Source organism: Nerophis ophidion, linkage group LG19 (assembly GCF_033978795.1).
Source record: "Nerophis ophidion isolate RoL-2023_Sa linkage group LG19, RoL_Noph_v1.0, whole genome shotgun sequence".
NCBI lineage: Eukaryota > Metazoa > Chordata > Actinopteri > Syngnathiformes > Syngnathidae > Nerophis > Nerophis ophidion.
Window position 1 is genome coordinate 14299392 of NC_084629.1, and position 22016 is coordinate 14321407.

At 39.8% G+C, this 22016-nt stretch overlaps 1 protein-coding gene across 1 annotated transcript; it reads right to left on the reverse strand.

Annotated features, from left to right (window-relative positions):
• Window positions 1-216: 216 nt before the first annotated feature.
• Window positions 217-21728, reverse strand: ildr1b (immunoglobulin-like domain containing receptor 1b). Its single transcript, XM_061879243.1, has 8 exons — window positions 21389-21728; window positions 10195-10365; window positions 4475-4624; window positions 4280-4399; window positions 4050-4196; window positions 2574-2699; window positions 641-1524; window positions 217-541 (listed from the first exon to the last, which is right to left on the reverse strand). Exons 1-8 carry the CDS (start codon window positions 21435-21437, stop codon window positions 503-505), a joined length of 1686 nt encoding a protein of 561 aa, XP_061735227.1. The 5' UTR covers window positions 21438-21728; the 3' UTR covers window positions 217-502.
• Between the last annotated feature and the right edge of the window lie 288 nt (window positions 21729-22016).

A 22016-nucleotide genomic window follows, 5' to 3' on the forward strand; every position in this document is an offset into this window, starting at 1 on the left:
TACATCCACGACTAAACAACTGACTAAACTACTACCACAACTTGGTTTACTATTTATAAAATATAAAAATGTAGGGTTACTGACTAAACCATCAACAAAATCTCGTCTTAAATCTCATTTTGCGATATGCAAATTGTTTGCGTACAATGGAAATTACGTATAATATGCAAAGTGCGCGAGATTGGTGAAATGCTTACAACATTGGCACATCATAGATTTAATTTTACACAGGTTTTATTCAAAACATGCACAATTCACATACTTAACACTCACTACAAAACATTAAAGTTACAGTAAAGTCCTGTAAGGGCCATTTAGCACATGTCTCATGGTTGTCAGTCAAACAATGTTACTCAGACAGATACAGTATTTTGATAACGCACGTCATTCTAAGACTGCCTATTACCTAAAGAATAAAAACAAGTACACCCTTAGTTGAGATTTAGGTAAAGAATGTCTTTGTTTTGCACCATTCAGGAAAGGTTTGAAAAAAAGAAATGCTTCAGATGACTACGCTGGTGTTGCTACGGGAGCTTCTATCCTACGGAGAGAAGTGACAGACATGGGGTTAGAAAGAGCCCACAGCCAAAGAAAGTGTATAGAAGAAAGTTGGTCACATTGAGTGTTGGTGGGTTCTTACAGAAAGAGGGATGTAGCCTCTTCGGTCGTTGGTGTGTGCAGGTTGGAGCTCGACAGAGGAGTAGCTGGGGGGCTTCTCAGGCCAATCTCTCCCTCTGCCCCCCAGTCTCCTCTTACTGTCCTCTTCCTCCGAGCTCGAGAACCCTTTCCGTCGGGTAGGGGAGTAGCTCCTCTCCCTCCGCTCTCGCCGCGCGGTTCTGCTCTGCAACTCCTCCATCAGGTCGTCGCGGCTGCGTGCTCGAGGCCTGGACCCACCCCGTCCACCTCCACTCTGGTCCCTCTCGTTACGGTGGCTCGTTCTTCCTCGCCTCCCCTCCCAATCAGAGTCATCGCTGTAGTCTCGCAGGATCGCCCGTCTCGGTGGAGAGACGTCTCTGTATCCACGAATGTTTCGTTGAACACCTCTTCCAGAAGGATTGGTGCTGCCACTGGACTCGCTGGAGAAGCGCTGCGCCCCCCTGGCCTGCTCGCCACCTCTGGGGCTCCTGTGTGAGGAGAAGCTGGGCGCACGCTGGATGATAGGAGGCAGGGTGATCACCCTTCTCTCTGTTCCCCTTACGCCCATCTCATCAAGGGCCGACAACATGCTGGGCGGTCCGGGCGTGTACGGGACAACGGGAGGGGGACGCGGAGGCTGGGGCTGAGTCGCTGACGTGTGCACGTTTTGGACAGGGTGCATCGGCATATGGGGCGCCACAACGTCTAGCCCTCTCACCTGGTTCTCCAAGTAGTCCAACACGTGTCTTGTGTTTTGGACGTGTCCTGAAGTGCTGCTGTTCAGGTGGTGGGGTGGAGCGTGCTGCTGCGGTGGCAGTGTCATAGGGGACATCTGCATGGGTGCCATTGCAAAGTTCGGTTTGCCAGGGTCCGAGTACGTGTATGAGCCTGAAATGAAAGTGGGGTTACTTTAAGTATTACTAGAACACTAGCTCAATTAATAGAGCATTAAAAACAAAACATTTAATAGTCCAATCTGATTTATAAAATGTTTCTCAAAGTTGACTATCAGTCGATTCTGTTACGTTTTTTTTCTAAGAAACGAAGAGAAGGTGACATGTAGTATTATGTACTGGCTGGTCACTAGGGGACAGTAACATCACATGGATAGCCTCTTGCATGATACATGAATCTTCCATTAATTCATTAATTAAGAGTCTTTCACTAAAATGAACAAAAAAGAGATCACATTTGCAACTTGCTCAAAGATCATTACCTCTGCCAAAGGAAAGCTACAACTACACACCAACTCGCTTTGTCCAATTTTCGGCGAGTCCCATAAGTGCCGACAGTGATGATTCAGCCTGCCGGAGGCTCACTGTGGCACGGCGAGCTACCTAGCTCACAGCAGCACATCCACCATGTAGAAACATCTTCCCAACACTAATAAAACATTCTTGTTTGCAGACAAACAGATTTTACTGAGCAAGAGATTTGGGAGGCCAAGCACGGCCAGCTGTTTTTAGACACGTCACACCGCGAAAGCAGTGAAAAATCTTAGGAAAGTTGAAGTGACAGTTGCAACTGTAAGCAGGTAAAAAATATATCTTATTCTGAAAAAATAATTTAGTCAGTACACAAGAAAATGTTGCAAATATTTAAAGAAGACATGATGAATGCAATCAAGCTATCCTTCCAACACACCTGCTTTACTCAACTCACTTCTTTCCTACAGTGGGACCAACGGGGTCTGATGTCAGACTATTTGACTGCTAGGTTGATAGTTGAATCAAGCTCCTACAAATTAAATTGTTGAAACTTCAACTATTTGCAGACAGCCCTCCACTTTACTTCAAGTTAACCTTGACTGCAACAAAAATAAGTTTGTTTTACCAGTGCCATCTGCTGGATTGTGGGCACACTGCCACATTTGCTCCAAGTTCAATATTGTCTCAGATTACAGTAGACAGCCATTCATTGAAGGTAAAGACGCTCACCTGGGTACAACATGGGGGCACCCTGAGTGGAGTTGTTGGAGCTGATGGGAGCATAAATGGGATGGCCGTTCATCCAAGGCGCCATGGCCCTCTTGGCCTCACGAAGCATCCTGTGTTGCATCACAGCTACAACCCAGAGAAGAGATCATCAGACAGGGAAATCTTTTGACGCTTGAGGTCGTCACTCCACTTCCACAGAAATAAGGCTCCTGCATTGACTTCACTAGCAATCAGTTGTGCTGCTATAATGATTGACATGTAGACCACTCAATGACCATGCAATGCAGAAAACCAGGACTTAAAACCAAAACCGAAGTCACAGTGTAGTGAATAGAGATCGACCAATATTTTTTTTAAGGCAGACCTCGATTATTAGTAGTCAAGGAGGCCGATAACACATATATGGGGCCAATATTCATTTGCAGTAAAAGTTAGCCAAACATGAATAGTATACATCAGTAAACAGCGGGAGTTTTTTTTTGTTTTTTTTTAAAAACGTCTTTCTAGTAGAAACACAATGTTTGATGCAGCGGTAATGTTGTGGTTAATTTAGCAACAAAAAACATCAGGTGGTTTCAAAAATAATTTTATTACCTGTGTCTAAAGTTGCGGGTCAGAGGAGCATCAACAGTTGCATTTCAAAATATGGGAAATCTCCGGGGAAAAATGGTAAAGATATAGGATTTCTCTACATCACAATAACTCGCCATCTACTCAGTTTTATAGCGGTTTATGGATTTAAAGGTTTCCTCATGAGGAACCTTAAAACTTGAAATATTGTGCTCCTTTAGTGAGCCCATTCTCCGAGAGATGTGGACAATGGCTTGTCGAGCGACTCGATCGCTGCAGTAGCAAAAACAAACAAAACGGAACCGAGAAGAAACCAAGGAAAAATGACAAACTGGATTTCCTGGTAAATATTGAAAGTTATTCTGCATACCTTTCAGCCGTACTGTAGTAAAGAGAGAAAGTGGCGGGCGTGGACACGTGAGCGCCACTTTGAAAGAAGCTGAGCACACCTGAGAATAATTTTCACAAGAACGCAAATAAAAGCCCTGTCAGACATCAAAACATATTTGGAGATAATTAGTGACAATGAGAGTAATTTTTTTCTTAAATGAATAAAAAAGAAAAATATTCAGTTAAAAAGGGAACTTTTCTAATGCAGGGCAAAGGGACTGGTGCTTGAGCAGTGGTTATAAGTATATACTTCACTCATCTTTTTTTTTTATACTAAACACTGGTATCATATGTGTATATATTATATCTGCTGATGTAGTTATGTAATAGATGTAAATTTAAAAAAGCTGATACTAATACTGTATACGACAAAATGCTAAATATCGGCGCCAATAATCTGTCGAACTCTAGTCGTGAATAATACATGCTGACTGAGGCCAGGGGCATTTTGTAGCTGAATATTAGCAGCTAAAAGGGCATGTCTGGTTGAAAACGCACATCTAAGCAAGTATGTACCTTTTTCTGGGCAGCAGCACGTCCTCGGACAGCAGGGACAGCGCACATAGCAGCAACACTTCTGTGGGCAGCACTGACAGCAACATATGCAGAGCAGCATGAGGAGCAGGAGGGCGCCCAGGATGATCAGCAGCACAGTCAACCAGTCTGTTACAAGTAGAAGCGCTTATTTGTTTGATTCCAGCCGCTGTTGTGGACATGGAGCTTGTGTGTGACAAGTGGAGGCTTACGATAGACGATGAGTTTAATTTCTCGATCCGAGTCCCCAGTGGTATCGCCGGCTGCATCAATGGTGCAGAAGTACACGCCGTTATCCCACCACATGACTTCAGAAATGACCAGGTCTGCTTCTGATACCCACACAAAACCACAATAATGTTGTGTATTCATTACTGAAACAATCAGACGGTGCTTAGTTGACTCACTGTTTTGGATTGTGATCTTGCGATTTCGGTAGTCCGCACCCAGCATGGGCTCGTTTAGGCCTCTCTTCTGGATCACGGTGCGGAGTGTGCGCTGGCGGTCAGGGCAGTCGTTGGCTGGGTCCTGACCTAGCTGCAAGGCGGCTTGATAGCCTGGCATTCGTAAAAAATGTGACTTTAGGCCCCAGTCTACATGTTAGATGCAATTTGCCGCTCTAAAGTGTAGAAATGAGACCTAAGAGAACATACTATAACACCTACATCTTAACACACTGGAAAATACAGCGGCACATATACATTTGTGTCAAAAATGTTAAAGAAATTGCTGGGGCGCTGAGCAAATATAGACTTGTAATTGTAAAATAATTGGACGTCCACATATTTCTCAAAAACTGAGCAAATAGGTCGTCCTCAAGCTGTTTTGCGATGCTACCACAGAGAGGCTGGAAAAAAAAACTGAAAAAAAAAAATTATCGCAGCGTAGAAAAGCAACGTCAGCAACTACATTTTTCTGTACTAATTAATCAGAACAATATGGTTGGAGTAACAAAAGGTCAACATAAATAAAGGAAGAACAATATGGACACCACAACAATACGCCTTTTTTCACCACAGGAACTTTCACAAGAACCTTCCCATTTACCTGGGAGGATAAAATTTCCCATGTGTTGTTATTCAGGAACCTTTCGGAGTTCCTGGCTGCCTGGAAGGTTCGCAGAACGTTTTCGGGGACGGGCTGTGCTGACAAACGCTGATCGATTAAAACAAAGTTTGGGGCAGCCCTAAATTTTCTTTTTCAAAGACATCCCTGCCGCCAGAATATATGCGGTGACTTATTAATTTCTTATTTTTTGTGTATTTTTATTACAACAAGCAAGAAGGAGGAGACAAAAAAGTATTCGAGGAGCTGTCGTGTGTGTGTGTGTGTGTGTGTGTGTGTGTGTGTGTGTGTGTGTAGCGCGTCTGCCTATTTAGTTCGACAATGCTATTTGTGATCATAAATAAAAGGCTGGCTAATGTAAAGACATTCTTCTTCCTTCATATCATCTCCACGACTACAATACACTTTACTTCAATCTGCCAGAAAATATTTATGCAGGTAAAAATATCACAGAATAACAATTCAAAATATATTTGACAAAGCATGAACGTATTGTTGTTTTGTTGGTTAGACCGAATGTGAAGCATAGCACTATAATTGTGAAGCCGACGTGTGTGTTTGGTATGAGAAAAGACTTGATATATTTTGATGAAAATCTCAGACTGAAGTGACTTTAGATTTCCTCTCTACAGTCTTTTTTTGTAGAGCTTTTATTCCATCTTACTAAAACAGTTTGAATAACAATGTACATTATCTATGCACTCAACTGTAATATAAACACGGACGTGAAGCTCTTCTTTAATAGCGGCAAAGCGTGCCAGCAGCGTTCGCTCCATTGATGTCGACTCACTGCAATCGAAGATAAAATTGTCTTGTCCTTTGAATGATTTGCCATGGTTTTGGACTTGAGACTTCTATCATGTCCCGCTTTCTTTGTGCAATTCTGCTTGCTATTCAGCTGCTTGTGGCTCCACAGGATCTGACTCCCATGACATTTCTTCAAGCAATTAAACGGGCCAAGGCCAAAAAGGAATCAGGACATTAGTTGCGCATTAAAAAATGATCGCTGTTAAAGGGACTTAAATAGTTAATGTGTTATTAAGCCTGCCTGCTAAGTAAAAAAATAAATACACTTCCCTACTTGGCAAGCAAGCATTATTTTTTTCCCCATATAAAACGACATGATGTTTGACACTTTGGCCTGCTGGTCAAAGACGTCGGGTATCTCGTTCAAATATCTGACAGACGTGTTGCAGTACTCTAAGGATATTGTCTTCCCTGGCTTATTAATCTACTTGTTTATTTCCTCTTCTTAGCTGGTTACTCTCTGCTATAACATGGTTCCTATTACAATTTACTTTTTTGTTGTTTCACTACTTCACATTCAAGCTAGCTTAGTGCCACGGCTACCATAGCTTTTCCTCTCCTCCTCCATACTCCGTGTGTTTCCACACTAACCCATCTAACACATAATGTTAGAATAATGTTAGCTACTGGTTCTTCCATGGTTGGTTAGAACCAAACCTGGAGCCAACATTTAGAGAAAATTACTATTAATTCTCCATTTTAGAACCGTGTGTATTATTTCATTGATATTTAGAAATGTTTTCATCAATTCGGAATCGTCCACGTTCTAATCATGATGCATTGAAAAATCTACAATTTTTCCCACATCTATCACTAGTGTTATTGGTGTGTAGGTACTAGGGTTGTCCCAATAGCAATAGTAGGGTACCGGTACCAAAATGTATTTTGATACTTTTCGATGCTTTTCAAAATAAAGGGGACCATTAAATAATTATTGGCGTTATTTTAGCAGAAACTCTTACTATACGTTAAATATATGTTTCTAATTGGAATTATAGAATATTTTTTTAATAAAAAAAAAAAATAGTGAACATTCTAGACAACTACTCTTATAGTAGTCAGTAAGCAAACAAAGACTCCCTATATGGCCGCTGCTGTATGAAGTAACGTGTCATTTCCCATGCTATTGTTTTGTCAAAATTATGAGGAACAAGCGGAAGAAAATTGATTATTAATCTACTAGTTCATTTACTCTTAGTATCTGCTTACTTTCTGTTTTAACATCTTCTATATACACTTCTGTTAAAATGTAATAAGCACTCAATGATTTGTTGTTTGGATACTTTACATTAGTTGTAGGTAGGAGTGTAACGGTACGTGTATTTGTATTGAACCGTTTCGGTAAAGGGGTTTCGGTTCGGTATGGGGGTGTACCGAACGAGTTTCTTATCTAAAGTCTTAACAAGCGGCTTTGTTTCTTCTGCCTCTGTGTCAGCACCCAGCATTGTCCCACCCACACAACCATCTGATTGGCTGTGACCGCTGTATATGTAACCAATCAGCAGTGCGTAGTCAGAGGACATGTAGTAAATGCTTCAGCGTCGAGCAGATAAGTGTTTAGCAGGTAAGCAGGTAAGGCAGCGTACTCCCCCCAAATGGTAAACACTTCCCAGTCAACTACTACTTTCATCACTATGAGCCCGTTGACCTTCTAGAAACTTAAACTGCAGCTCAGCTCGCTCCCAGTTCTGGCTTGAGGTGAAGGCTAATTAGCTTTTAGCGTAACGTTAGCTCATTTTGTGGTGTGTGTGCGTGCGTTCGTTCGTTCGTTTTACGGACAGAAAAGCTTTGAATGGCAGGGTCCCTGCTATCACATGTTGATAAAAATATAACATTTACATAATAAAAATCAACTACAGGCTTCCCAAATGCTGTAATAAATTAAGCATGATTAGTTGACTTGAAACTGTTTAATGTTGCACTTTTTATATGTAGAAGAAAAGTTTTGTCATTTTATTTAATCTGAGCAACACTTTGAGGCAGTTTAATGTTGATTAACGTGGCCAGTATGATTATAGTGTTCCCAATGTTAAAAGGATAAAGACATTGTTTACAAATTTGGTAAAAAATAACCCAAAAATGTATATTTTGTTGTTTTCTTACTGTACCGGAAATGAACCGAACCGTGACCTCTAAACCGAGGTACGTACCGAACCAAAAATTGTGTGTACCGTTACACCCTTAGTTGTAGGTGATACCACACATTTCGGTATCAGTCCAATACTAAGTAATTAAAGGATCATGCATTGGTTATAATTAAACATTTGCTGTATCTAGGGACGTTTAATTTTTCATATACAATAAAAATAGACAAAAGATTTTGTGATGCTAAAACAATATCAATGTAATCATTGTACTATCGACTAGATACGGCTCTTGTACTTGATATCATTACAATCGATGTATGTATGAATCCACCTATTTGTTTACATTGCTGTTAGAGGTTAGCTATTGTATCCTCCTACGGTGTGTAGTGAAGCATGTTGAGCTATTCCTCATCCTGCACGGATGATACTTGTTAGAAACGTACCGTATTTTCCGCGCTATAAGCCGCACCTAAAAACCACACATTTTCTCAAAAGCTGACAGTGCGGCTTATAACCTGGTGCGCCTTATACATGGATTAATATAAATATTTATTTTCATAAAGTTTAGGTCTCGCAACTACGGTAAACAGCTGCCATCTTTTTCCCCGTAGAAGAGTAAGCGCTTCTTCTACGGTAAGCAACCGCCAAGGTAAGCACCCGCACACCTGGGAAGAGGAAGCGCTTCTTCTACGGTAAGCAACCGCCAAGGTAAGCACTTGCCCTCGTAGAAGAAAAAGCGCGCGGCTAATACGATTCATTTAATTTGTGTGTTACTGTAAAGACGACTACAAAATGGCTCCTACTAAGAGAAAAGCGTACAACACAGAATTCAAACTCAAGGCAATAAGTCACGCAGAAAAACACACAAATAGAGCAGCAGCGAGAGAATTTAACATTAATGACTCAACGGTGCGGAAGTGGAGGAAGCAACAAGATGACCTGCGCCAAGTAAAGAAGACAAAACAGAGTTTCCGAGGGAACAAAGCAAGATGGCAACAGTTGGAGGACAAACTTGAACAGTGGGTTGTTGAGCAGAGAGCAGCAAGTAGAAGTGTCAGTACCATCACTATTCGAATGAAGGCAACAGCGCTGGCAAGCGAACTTCACTTGGATGATTTTAAAGGTGGTGCTTCTTGGTGTTTCCGGTTCATGAAAAGACGCAATCTCTCCATCCGCACACGGGCTACTATTTCACAGCAGCTGGCAAAATACTTTCAAGAAAAGCTGGCTACTTTCCGCGCATATTGTAAAAACAAGATAGCTGAAAAAAGATCCGGCCAGAGCACATTATCAACATGGACGAGGTTCCACTGACTTTTGATATTCCTGTGAACCGCACTGTGGATAAAACGGGAGCACGTACGGTAAATATTGGCACCATGTTTTTTTTTGACATTCCCTTTAGCGCAGCGTAGGCGCGGCTTATGACCCGGTGCGGCTTATAGGTGAACAAAGTTTTTAAATATGCCATTCATTGAAGGTGCGGCTTATAACCCGGGGCGGCTTATAGCGCGGAAAATACGGTACTTTATTTGTCGCCATGGAGGCGAGTATTTGTGATTTAGAAGTATCCAAAACACTGCCGACAGCGAATGGATGTTAGCCGCAAGCTAGCTATGTTTTAAAGCACCACCTCCAGAACGTTGTTCAGTAATTAAAAAAATGCATCCATTCTGCCGCTTGTCTCCACACCTTGTCTGCTTGTAAGTACTCAGTGTGTGTGTGTGTTGCCAAATTTGCACCTCTGCTCGTATTACTACCAATGTCCCAAAGTGGCGACGGCATGCCGACATGTCCGTAAAAAAACAAAACAAATGCCTGTACTTTTTTCAGAAGCAGTATGGTATCGTTTTTACTTTATTAGCACACGTATACCATACAACCCAAGTAGGTTCATTTCAGTTTCAGTACACATTAAGTGGTCCACCAATTTTTATATTTGTGATTCAGTTAAAACTTTAAAAAGCATTACAGATTAAGCCTACCCCTCTTTTTCAAATATGCTATGTCTCTATGATTATCTCTAATTGGCGATAACACATCACCTGTACAGTCAAAGGCTTGATTAATCCCAGGTTATTCATATTTCCATTATTTCATATAGCACTGAAGTTGAACTTGTTGAGTGTTTCTTGGCCTATTAATAAAGATATAATAGGAATACTCACTAGTGGAGTAGTACTCCAACACAGGGTCTTTACAGAAGGATTTGTATCTCCAGGTGACCAGCACATCCTGAGCGTTTGCAGAAGTGGAGAAGTCGCAGCGAAGGGTCACAGACGCAAACAAAGTCGTACTTCTTTCCGTCTCTGAAACAATGACCTGGATGGACAGCAGCTCTAAAAAAACAAAAGCAAAAAACCCCCAGAGATACAGAATTAGTTGAATACAAAAAATTCTCAAGTCAAATGCTCTGTACTCTTTAAATGAAAAAACACCACCATGTAGTGTTTACTTTGAGATACAGTGCTAACATGCTGGATTTCCACAAATGTGACTAAACAAGTTTACACATATTACACCCTCTCATTAGAGGTAATAACATCTATCAATCATAAAGGCCAAAGTAGAATTTAGGACAATTAGGTGATAATAAGCAAGCCTGAGCTTGTAGGTAAATATACATGACTTTAATCAAACCATTAATAGTACAATACATGTGTTCGCATAATTTTAGCGTTGTAATGTGAGTGCAATAGTGCACTGCGGTAAATAAAAGCAGACGATGCATTCAGTCAAACAACACAAGAAGTTCCGGACTATCATGTTGTCTTTTAGGCGCAGCGGTTAAACAAACAAATAATTTACAAAGGAAAGCAGAACCGGTTTCATCAAGCCAAAGCATCAATTATTTTATAAGCTGCAGCATAAAAAAAATCTCAGTGTGTATCGATCAGTTTTAACGATTCAATTTGAATTATAATTGGATGTTGCCGTTACAGTTCAGGGGCGGTATTAGTTTTTCTAAAACGATACAATCCCAAATGATTCAATGAATTGAAATCGATTCAGTAACTTTAGCAAAAAAAAAAAAAAAAAAAAAAAAAACAGTGTGACTTTGAAATAAACATTGAACACTTGACACCGAAGGCAAAGTTTCCTATATTCCGGTTATTTCTTGTAAGGGATTTATGTATGCATGAATTATGAATACAAATAAGCAAGTAAACAACAATTACTGGCCACTGCATTTGCATCTTATTTGAAAAAAAGTGCAACCAACACTTTAGGTTGAATTCCATCCATCCATCCATCCATTTCCTACCGCATGTCCCTCTTGGGGTCGCGGGAATGCTGGAGCCTATCACAGCTGCATTCGAGCCTACCGATCTCAGGGCCAACACTCTAACCACTAGGCCACTGAGTAGGTCAGTGTAGTAGTAATGTAATAATAATGTACCAGCCGTTTCTCTGTCAAACACACCATCAGCAGCTTTTCCATTCTTTCATGGATAAATGTCCGCAGTTTGAATTGTATTGTAACCTTCTTGGCTGGCTTCACTCATTCTGCTTCACACACAAGCAGTAATACACTTAACTTGCATCACCAAGTTGGCCAAGCATGTTTTGTATGATTTCTTTATTTAATTCATAAAATATCATCCACTTTTCCTTGTGAGCACTGTATTGCACACTCTCTCTTTCTTACCATGCTCAGAAAAACAAACTTTTGTCGATCTCTAGCTATATACAGTAAGCTAAGTGAGTGAGTGAGTAAAACCGGATGTTTTGGGCAGATCTCATGGGGTTCTCTGTGGCATTTGCTAAGCCAACTAATGGTGGGGAAACTCAAATTTTTGCTAGCAACTCTAATCACAACAATTAGTTAAGGGACAGCTCTTTTCTCAAACACAATTAAGTTGAGGTACCACTGTACTTGGTCACAGCGTTAAAAAAAGACTGAAAAGCAACTCTCAGACTCAAAGGCATCCAAAACTTTGTGCAAGCTCACACCCAAATGCAGAATCTTATGCTTGACATGTTAGCAGTTTTTAACACGAGTATCCAACATATGTCAGAAAAGAGCAAAATTATCATAAATCCCCTTTTAAATAGTACTCTGCAATACATTAATTTAATATCAAACTTGCATTTTTACTTACCATATCGGAGTTATTGTGTAGAAATAAGGGGAAATAATTACAAAAGTATGTGTTAATTCATTAACTGCGTTGCAAAAAAGATCAGAATACATAACGGTGGATAAAGACAACATCCAATCCCTTTATTCGTTGAATCAAAAAAACGGAAATTTCACGACATAGGGAATTTGCAAACAACTAAAATTATGCACAAAGTAAACTACAATCTGCTAACCAAGAATACACAATTCTTCTCAACAAAAAGAGAAAGATAATCTTAGAGGAAAAGTGTAATTTAAAAACATTTGTACGCACGTACAATACTTAAGACCGTCAGTATATCAGTATGTGGAATTAAATCATGGAATGGATTAACCAAAGAAATCAAACAATGTACTAATATTTTTAGACTTGGACTTCCTTTATTGTCATTCAAATTTGAACTTTACAGTACAGATAAGAACGAAATGTTGTTGCATTAGCTTTTTGTAGTGCAGGATAAAAGAGCAATAAGGTGCAGCTATAAGTAAATGTACTCTCCAGATAAATATATGCATCCACATTTATGGATGTATGTAATATTGTCTTTATATTCCAGCGAGTTAATCCGTTTTGGGGCGGGGGGAAATTGAGGTGATTAGTATGATGCGTTCAAGAGTCTTATGGCCCTAGGGAAAAAGCTGTTACAGAACCTAGAGGCTCTGCTACATAGGCTGCGGAACCTCTTTCCAGAGTCCAGCAGTGAGAACAGTCCTTGGTGCGGGTGGGAGGAGTCTCTACACATTTTCTGATCCATGGTCAGGCAGTGATAGATTTAAATAAAAATCAAAAAAATTTCCTCACCCCGGTGGGGTGGTACCCATGTCTTCCTTAAGCTTGGGTCCTCTACCAAAGGCCTGGGAGTTTGAGGGTTATGCGCAGTATCTTGGCTGTTCTTAAGACTGCGCTCTTCTGGACTGAGGCTTCAGATGTTGTTCCTGAGATCTGTTGGATCCACTCTCCGAGTTTTGGGGGGTTACTGCTCCGAGCGCCAACACTACCACGGGGACCACGTTAGCCTTGAACTTCCACGTCCGTTCCAGCTGCTCTTTCAACCCTTGGTACTTCTCAAGTTTCTCATGTTCCTCCTTCCTGATGTTAGCATCAGCTGGGATTGCCACATCTATCACCACCACCCTTTTCTGCTCTTTGTCCACCACCACTATGTCACATATATATATGTGACACACACATATGATGGCCCTGTGATGAGGTGACGACTTGTCCAGGGTGTACACTGCCTTCCGCCCGAATGCAGCTGAGATAAGGGCCAGCGACCCCCCGCCACCCCAAAAAAGACAGGCGGTAAAAAAATGGATGGATGGATGGATATACATATATATATATATATATATATATATATATATATATATATATATATACACACATATATTAAGGCTGTGAGAAAAAAATCTATTCGAATTTGAATTGCGATTCTCACGTTGTGCGATTCAGAATCGATTCCCATTTTTTTTTTAAATCGAATTTTTATTTATTTATTTATTTTGTTTGTTTGTTTTTTTATCAATCCAACAAAACAATACACAGCAATACCATAACAATGCAATCCAATTCCAAAACCAAACCTGACCCAGCAACACTCAGAACTGCAATAAACAGAGCAATTGAGAGGAGACACAAACACGACACAGAACAAACCAAAAGTAGTGAAACAAAAATTAATATTATCAACAGTATCAATATTAGTTATAATTTCAGCATAGCAGTGATTACAAATCCCTCATTGACATTATCATTAGACATTTATAAAAAAAAAAAAAAAAAAAGAACAATAGTGTCACAGTGGCTTACACTTGCATCGCATCTCATAAGCTTGACAACACACTGTGTCCAATATTTTCTCAAAGATAAAATAAGTCATATTTTTGGTTCATTTAATAGTTAAAACAAATTTACATTATTGCAATCAGTTGATAAAACATTGTCCTTTACAATTATAAAAGCTTTTTACAAAAATCTACTACTCTGCTTGCATGTCAGCAGACTGGGGTAGATACTGCTGAAATCCTATGTATTGAATGAATAGAGAATCCTTTTAAAATCGGGAAAAAAATCGTTTTTGAATCAATATTCGTGTTGAATTGGAAAAAAACATTTTGATTTTGAATCGTGACCCCAAAAATCGATATCGAATCGAATTGTGGGACACCCAAAGATTCGCAACCCTAATATATATAATGATATATATATATATATTATAAAAATGATCCACTTCAATAAACTTTTCAAACTTTAAGTGTTTACAAAGTACAAAGAAGAACCATGATAAACATTCTGAATTTATTTCATCCATCCATTAATTTTCTAGATAATCGTATATATCTCACCGTATGAAACATAACTTACTTTACTAATTATTATTTATTATTATTATTTTTAATGTTTTTAATCTTGGAGTCAATCCATCCATCTTCTACCGCTTGTCCCTTATGGGGTCGCTGTAGCCTATCTCAGCTGCATTCGGGCGGAAGGCAGTGTACACCCTGGACAAGTCGCCACCTAATCGCAAGGCCAACACAGAGACAACATTCACACTCACATTCACACACTAGGGCCAATTTAATGTTGCCAATCAACCTATCCCCAGGTGCATGTCTTTGGTATATTGTGAATAAATTGAGAACAGGAAGTGAACAAAAGTTTTAGCAACTGCTATGAAAAGGAATAGGGGTAGGATTAAATAAGCTCTGCTTCTTCCTACTCCTTTTCAAGCATGTTGAATAGAGCAGTGGTTCTCAAGTGGGGGTACGCGTACCCCTGGGGATACTTGAAGGTATGCCAAGGGGTACGTGAGATTTTTTAAAAATATTCTAAAAATAACAACAATTCAAAAATCCTTTATTAATATATTCATTGAATAATACTTCAACAAAATATGAATGTAAGTTCATAAACTGTGAAAAAGAAATGCAACAACGCAATATGCAGTGTTGACAGCTAGATTTTTTGCGGAAATATTGATGTTAAAGATTTCTTTTTTTGTGAAGAAATGTTAAGAATTAAGTTCATGAATCCAGAAGGATCTCTATTACAATCCCCAAAGAGAGCACTTTAAAGGCCTACTGAAATTAGATTTTCTTATTTAAACGGGTATAGCAGGTCCATTCTATGTGTCATACTTGATAATTTCGCGATATTGCCATATTTTTGCTCAAAGGATTTAGTAGAGAACATCCACAATAAAGTTCGCAACTTTCGGTCGCTAACAGAAAAGCCCTGCCTTTACCGGAATTCGCAGACGATGACGTCACATGTTGATGGCTCCTCACATATTCACATTGTTATTGTCCTGGGTAAAACAAGGCACATTTTTAATCAAAAAACATTACACACTCTTTATTGTACACTTGTTTTACCATATTTGAGTTACTGTCTAGAAGTTTGGGGAAATACATATAGGACGAACATCCAACCACTATTCATAATGCAAAAAAGGGCCATCAGACTGATACATAACACAGGACCCCGAGAACACACTAATGGATTATTTATAAAAACATTTGATTTAATACTACAAGATCTCCTCCAACTGAAGACTGCCCAAATGATTTATAAAGCAAGTAAAGATTCACTTCCAACAGGGTTACAGAGAAGATTTTTACAGAGAGAAGGGAATTATAATTTAAGAGGAGAACTACTTTTTAAGATCCAGTATTGTAGAACAACGCAGAAACGAATGAGTATAACAATAGCAGGGGTTAAAATATGGAACTGTTTAAAGGATGAAATAAAACACAGCACCAACATAAACCAGTTTAAAAAGCTTTTTAAATCATTTATCATTAGTAAATATAAGAAACAAGAGCAAACATTGTTTTAGAAAGACAATAATATATAATGTGTATATAAATACAATTTATGATTTCATAATTATACATATAGGTTGTATTAAAATGTATATATTACCACGTTATATGGAATTTAAATAAATTGTGTATATATAATATATGTATATATATATATATATATATATATATGTATATATATATAAGTGTACAAATGTATGTTTGATTTAAATGTTAAACTGTGTATATGAGACGTGTGCTACATATATGCTGCTTATATATTGTTTAAAAAAATAATAATAATAATAAAATAAAAATAAAAATAAAAGTAATATAAGTGAAGCATGTTTTAGATTTTATATATTTTGAACTCGGCTCAATCATTGCTCAAATGAGTGTTTTTTTTTTCTTTTTTTTGTTGTTGTTCTTTGTTTTATGTGAAGAAATAAATATGGAAATAATTAATGGGAGCCTCCAACAAAAACAGCTATTAGGACCGAGAAAACAACAATTTCCCCATTAATTTGAGCGAGGATGAAAGATTTGTGTTTGATGATATTGATAGCGACGGACTACAAAAAAAAAAAAATGCGATTACATTGGGATGGATTCAGATGTTTTTAGACACATTTACTAGGATAATTCTGGGAAATCCCTTATCTTTCTATTGTGTTGCTAGTGTTTTAGAGAGTTTAATAGTACCCTCCACGGGTGTCTCGACGCGCAGTGTCTCAGGGGAGTCGACGGCAGCTATGGACGGCACAAGCTCAGCTGATCTCCGGTAAGAAGCGACTTTTTACAACAATTTTCTCACCGAAACCTGCTGGTTGACATTCGGTCGGGATCCATGTTCGCTTGACCGCTGTGATCCATAGTAAAGTTTCAGTTCTGGGAATTTTAAACAAGGAATCACCGTGTGTTTGTGTGGCTAAAGGCTAAAGCTTCCCAACTCCATCTTTCTACTTTGACCTTTCCAATATTAATTGAACAAATAGCAAAAGATTCAGCAACACAGATCTCCAAAATACTGTGTAATTATGTCGTTAAAGCAGACGACTTTTAGCTGTTTGTGTGTGCAGCGCTCATATTTCCTAACAGCCCGTGACGTCACACGTACACGTCATCATTATGCGACGTTTTCAAGAAGAAACTCCAGGGAAATTTAAAATTGCAATTTAGTGAACTAAAAAGGCCGTATTGGCATGTGTTGCAATGTTAACATTTCATCATTGATGTATAAACTATCAGAATGCGTGGTGGGTAGTAGTGAGTTTCAGTAGGCCTTTAAGTTGATGATTACTTCTATGTGAAGAAATATTTATTTATAATTGAGTCACTTCTTTATTTATCAACAAGTTTTTAGTTATTTTTATATCTTTCTTTCTAAATAGTTGAAGACAGACCACTACAAATTAGCAATATTTTGCACTGTTATACAAGTTAATAAATCAGAAAATGATGACATCGTGCTGTATGTTGCTTCTTTATCTCTTTTTGTCAACCGAAAATGCTTTGCTCTGATTAGGGGGTACTTGAATTAAAAAATGTTGACGGGGGTACATCACTGAAAAAAGGTTGAGAACCACTGATCTATCTAATCGTAACTTTAAAAGGGTAGCCGGAAAAGCTATTAAGGTACGATGCAATCGATGCCCATGATAACTACCGAACCGTAACTTAAAAGGGTTGACTGAACAGCTATTAAGGTAGGCCGGAATCGGCCCCCATGTTGATTATCGAATCATGACTTAAAAGGGTTGGCCGAACAACTATATAAGGCAGGGGTAGGGAACCTGTGGCTCGGGAGCCAGATGTGGCTCTTTTGCTGACTGCATCTGGCTCTCGGATAAATCTGAGCTGGCATTGCTTAACACGATAAGTAATGAATAATTCCACTTGTAATCACAGTGTTAAAAATAATGTTCAAAATATAAAACATTCTCATGCATTTTTAATCCATCCATTCGTTTCTACTGCACCTGTTCAAGAAGTTGCGTTAATGGTAAGAAGTTATTTATTTATTATTGGTTAGTGTGGGGCTTGCCCACCTGGGGGTTCTTCAGACCACCAAGCACCAACATGAGAGTCTGTTTCAGGGTTACAATATTGTTTTATTTTTCAATAAGTCCCTCAGTTGCTTTCCAGCAATTGTATTATTCTCTTTCGTTTTCGCTCGCGCTCTGGCTCCAGCCCCAACCCCGCCCCTCCTCCTGGCTGCTGCTCATAAATAAACAAATAAATGGGTTGTACTTGTATAGCGCTTTTCTACCTTCAAGGTACTCAAAGCGCTTTGACACTACTTCCACATTTACCCATTCACACACACACATTCACACACTGATGGAGGGGAGCTTTTAATAGAGTGACAGGTGATTAGATAACAAGGCCCAGGTGGGCCGTCTACGCACCTGTCGCTGATTTAGAGGCCGGTCCTGGCACAACCCAGTTCACTGCAGGCCCACAGGCCACGCCCCCTCCACAGTTAGCTTCAGAATAACAATGTTATTACAAAGAATAAGAGACCTATTATACTCTAGAAATGTTGGTCTTACTTAATAATGCACGCGTTTAGTTGTGTTCAGTGTTAAAAAAAATATTATATGGCTCTTACGGAAATACATTTTAAAATATTTGGCTTTTTGGCTCTCTCAGCCAAAAAGGTTCCCGACCCCTGATATAAGGACTAGAAGGTGGGCTGCTTTTCCACTTATTACAGATAATTTATCAAAAATTCAGCTCTTTGTAGTTGTACATTTAATCAGGTGACATCTTCTCAATTTCTCAAACCAATTAGTGAGCAACAAGTCATGACATTTCAAAGTCTAAGGCTTTTGTTTTGGATAGAGCACTGTGAGATTGCTTGACTGCCAGTGACTTTTAGCAGAGCCAATCTAAAACACCAGTCGATGGTATACTCAGCATGCATTGTCACTGTTCAGCAGAATTTTGTTATAATCTTTGTTTCAGCATGTTTCCTAACCGGGAGACTGACACAAGCATTTAGCTTTTGGACACACCATCCTGACTCATGGTTTCAACATTTGGTTCTTCTTAAAAGTGTATTAAATTACTTGGAACTTTAAAGGCCTACTGAAACCCACTACTACCGACCACGCAGTCTGATAGTTTATATATCAATGATGAAATATTAACATTGCAACACATGCCAATACGGCCGGTTTAGTTTACTAAATTACAATTTTAAATTTCCCGGGAGTTTTGTCTTCGAAAGGTCGTGTAATGATGACGTGTATGCAAGACGTCACAGGTTTTTAGGAAGTATGAGCGCTGCACAAACACACAGCTAAAAGTCGTCTGCTTTAACGACATAATTATACAGTATTTTGGAGATCTGTGTTGCTGAATCTTTTGCAATTTGTTCAATTAATATTGGAGAAGTCACAGTAGAAAGATGGAGTTGGGAAGCTTTAGCCTTTATCCACACAAACACACGGTGATTCCTTGTTTAAAATTCCTGGAGGTGAAACTTTCCTATGGATCAGAGCGCGGTCAAGCCAACATGGATCCCTACCAAATGTCAACCAGCAGGTTTTGGTGAGAAAATTGTGTTTAAAAAGTCAGTTCTTACCGGAGAAAAGCTGAGCTTGTGCCGTCCATAGCTGCTGTCGAACCCCCTGAGACACTGCGCGTCAAGACACCCTTCCGACTCTCATGTACTATTTAACTCACTAAAACACAAGCAACACACTAGAAAGATAAGGGATTTCCCAGAATTAACATAGTAAATGTGTCTAAAAACATCGGAATCCGTCCGAATGCAATCTGTTTTTTTTTCTAGTCCATTGTTATCAATATCCTCAAACACAAATCTTTCATCCTCGCTTAAATTAATGAGGAAATTGTCGTTTTCTCGGTCCGAATAGCACTTTTTGTTGGAGGCTCCCATTAAAAACAATGTGAATATGTGAGCAGCCATCACACAGGTGACGTCATCGTCCGCGACTTCCGGTAGAGGCAGGGCATTTCTCTTAGCACCGAAAGTTGCAAACTTTATCGTCGATGTTCTCTACTAAATCCTTTCAGCAAAAATATGTCAATATCGCGAAATGATCAAGTATGACACATAGAATGGACCTGCTATCTCCGTTCACATAAGAAAATCTCATCTCAGTAGGCCTTTAATATAATAGTAATATCAGACAAGTGCTGCTTTGACTCTTTGTCTTGTTGTTAAACTTGCATGTGAACTTTTTAGCCGAATACGCCAAATTCATATAACATGACATAGGCCAACGTATGACTCCAAGTCATATAACTTGGTTTCTTGCGCAATCGGCGCCCATGTGAACTACCTGATGACATAGTGCTTTATTTTACTTCTTTATCTCTTTTTGTCAACAAAAAAGCCTTTGCTCTGATTAGGGAGTACTTGAATTTAAAAAATGTTCACAGGGGGTACATCACTGAAAAAAGGTTGAGAACCAACTGGAAATTGTGATGTATCTATCATGTATGCAAGCATGTTCCATTCATAAATCCATCCATCCATCTTCTTCCGCTTATCAGAGCTTGGGTCGCGGGGGCAGCAGTCTAAGCAGGGAAGCCCAGACTTCCCTCTCCCCAGCCACTCCGTCTAGCTCTTCCCGGGGGATCCCGAAGCGTTCCCAGGCCAGCCGGGAGACATAGTCTTCCCAACGTGTCCTGGGTCTTCCCTGGTTGGACATGCCCGAAACACCTCCCTAGGGAGGCGTTCGGGTGGCATCCTGACCAGATGCCCGAACCACCTCATCTGGCTCCTCTCAATGTGGATGAGCAGCGGCTTTACTTTGAGTTCCTCCCAGATGACAGAGCTTCTCGCCCTATCTCTAAGGGAGAGCCCCGCCACACGGCGGAGGAAACTAATTTCGGCCGCTTGTACCCGTGATCTTATCCTTTCGGTCATGACCCAAAGCTCATGACCATAGGTGAGGATGGGAACGTAGATGGACCGGTAAATTGAGAGCTTTGCCTTCCGGCTCAGCTCCTTCTTCACCACAATGGATCCTTACTGAAGACGCAGCACTCATCCGCCTGTTGATCTCACGATTCATTCTTCCCCCACTCGTGAACAAGATTCCTAGGTACTTGAACTCCTCCACTTGGGGCAGGGTCTCCTCCCCAACCCTGAGATGGCACTCCACCCTTTGGGAGAGAACTATGGACGCAACTCAACTCATAAAGAGTAATGTATGTAACAAGGTCTGTATACTGTGTGATAAGAGTGGATGAAGCCAATGCAAACAACTTGAACAAACATCACTATTGATTGTACACAGCGAGATCACGTGACGTGTTTGGCCTTGCCCTGATTACTACACCTGTTGATGATTAACGTCGCTCTTTTCAGCTTCGACTATTTGCTTTCGCGACTTCGCCCTGCATTCACAGACAAAAAGACGAACAAAGCGGGGAGGAAATAAACAATAAAGGCTCACCTATGGGCAGGTGAAGCAGCAACAGCGTCAGTAGTATCATATTCCCCATCACCTCTCTTTGGCGAGTACTTCTTTATCCTTACGCGCTTCCTTCTTTCCCTCCACGGAAACGTCGACGTTGACGTACCTAAATCCACCCAAAAACCTGCAAAGCGGAGAGTGAGCGTCGTGTAGAGTAGTATAGTGACTTTCCCCCTCGGGAAGACATGTTGTTAGGTAGTTGTCATGTCCACAAGACGAACGGACTAACACACAACACTGTTGTTCGCACAGGTGCCCGCGGAGGAGGAGGAGGAGGGGGATTGTTGACTACTACCATCCCCCAACAACTAAGTGACGTCACCGACTCCGCCCCCAGGCAGGTGGAACGCCAAAAAGAAGCAATCCGAAAGTAGGATTTAAAGTAAATTAGGCGTTAATTCGCCTGAAAAGTAAATGTATAAGTTAATATGCAAGTTTGAACAGGAAGTGTTATTAAATATGAATCATTTTGTTTCTTGTGTATGATTAATGTCACCTCAGTGGTTCTCAAATGGGGGTACGGTACCCTTGGGGTTACTTGAAGATATGTCAAGGGGTACGTGAAATGTATTTTTCTAATATTGTAAAAATAGCAACAATTCAAAAA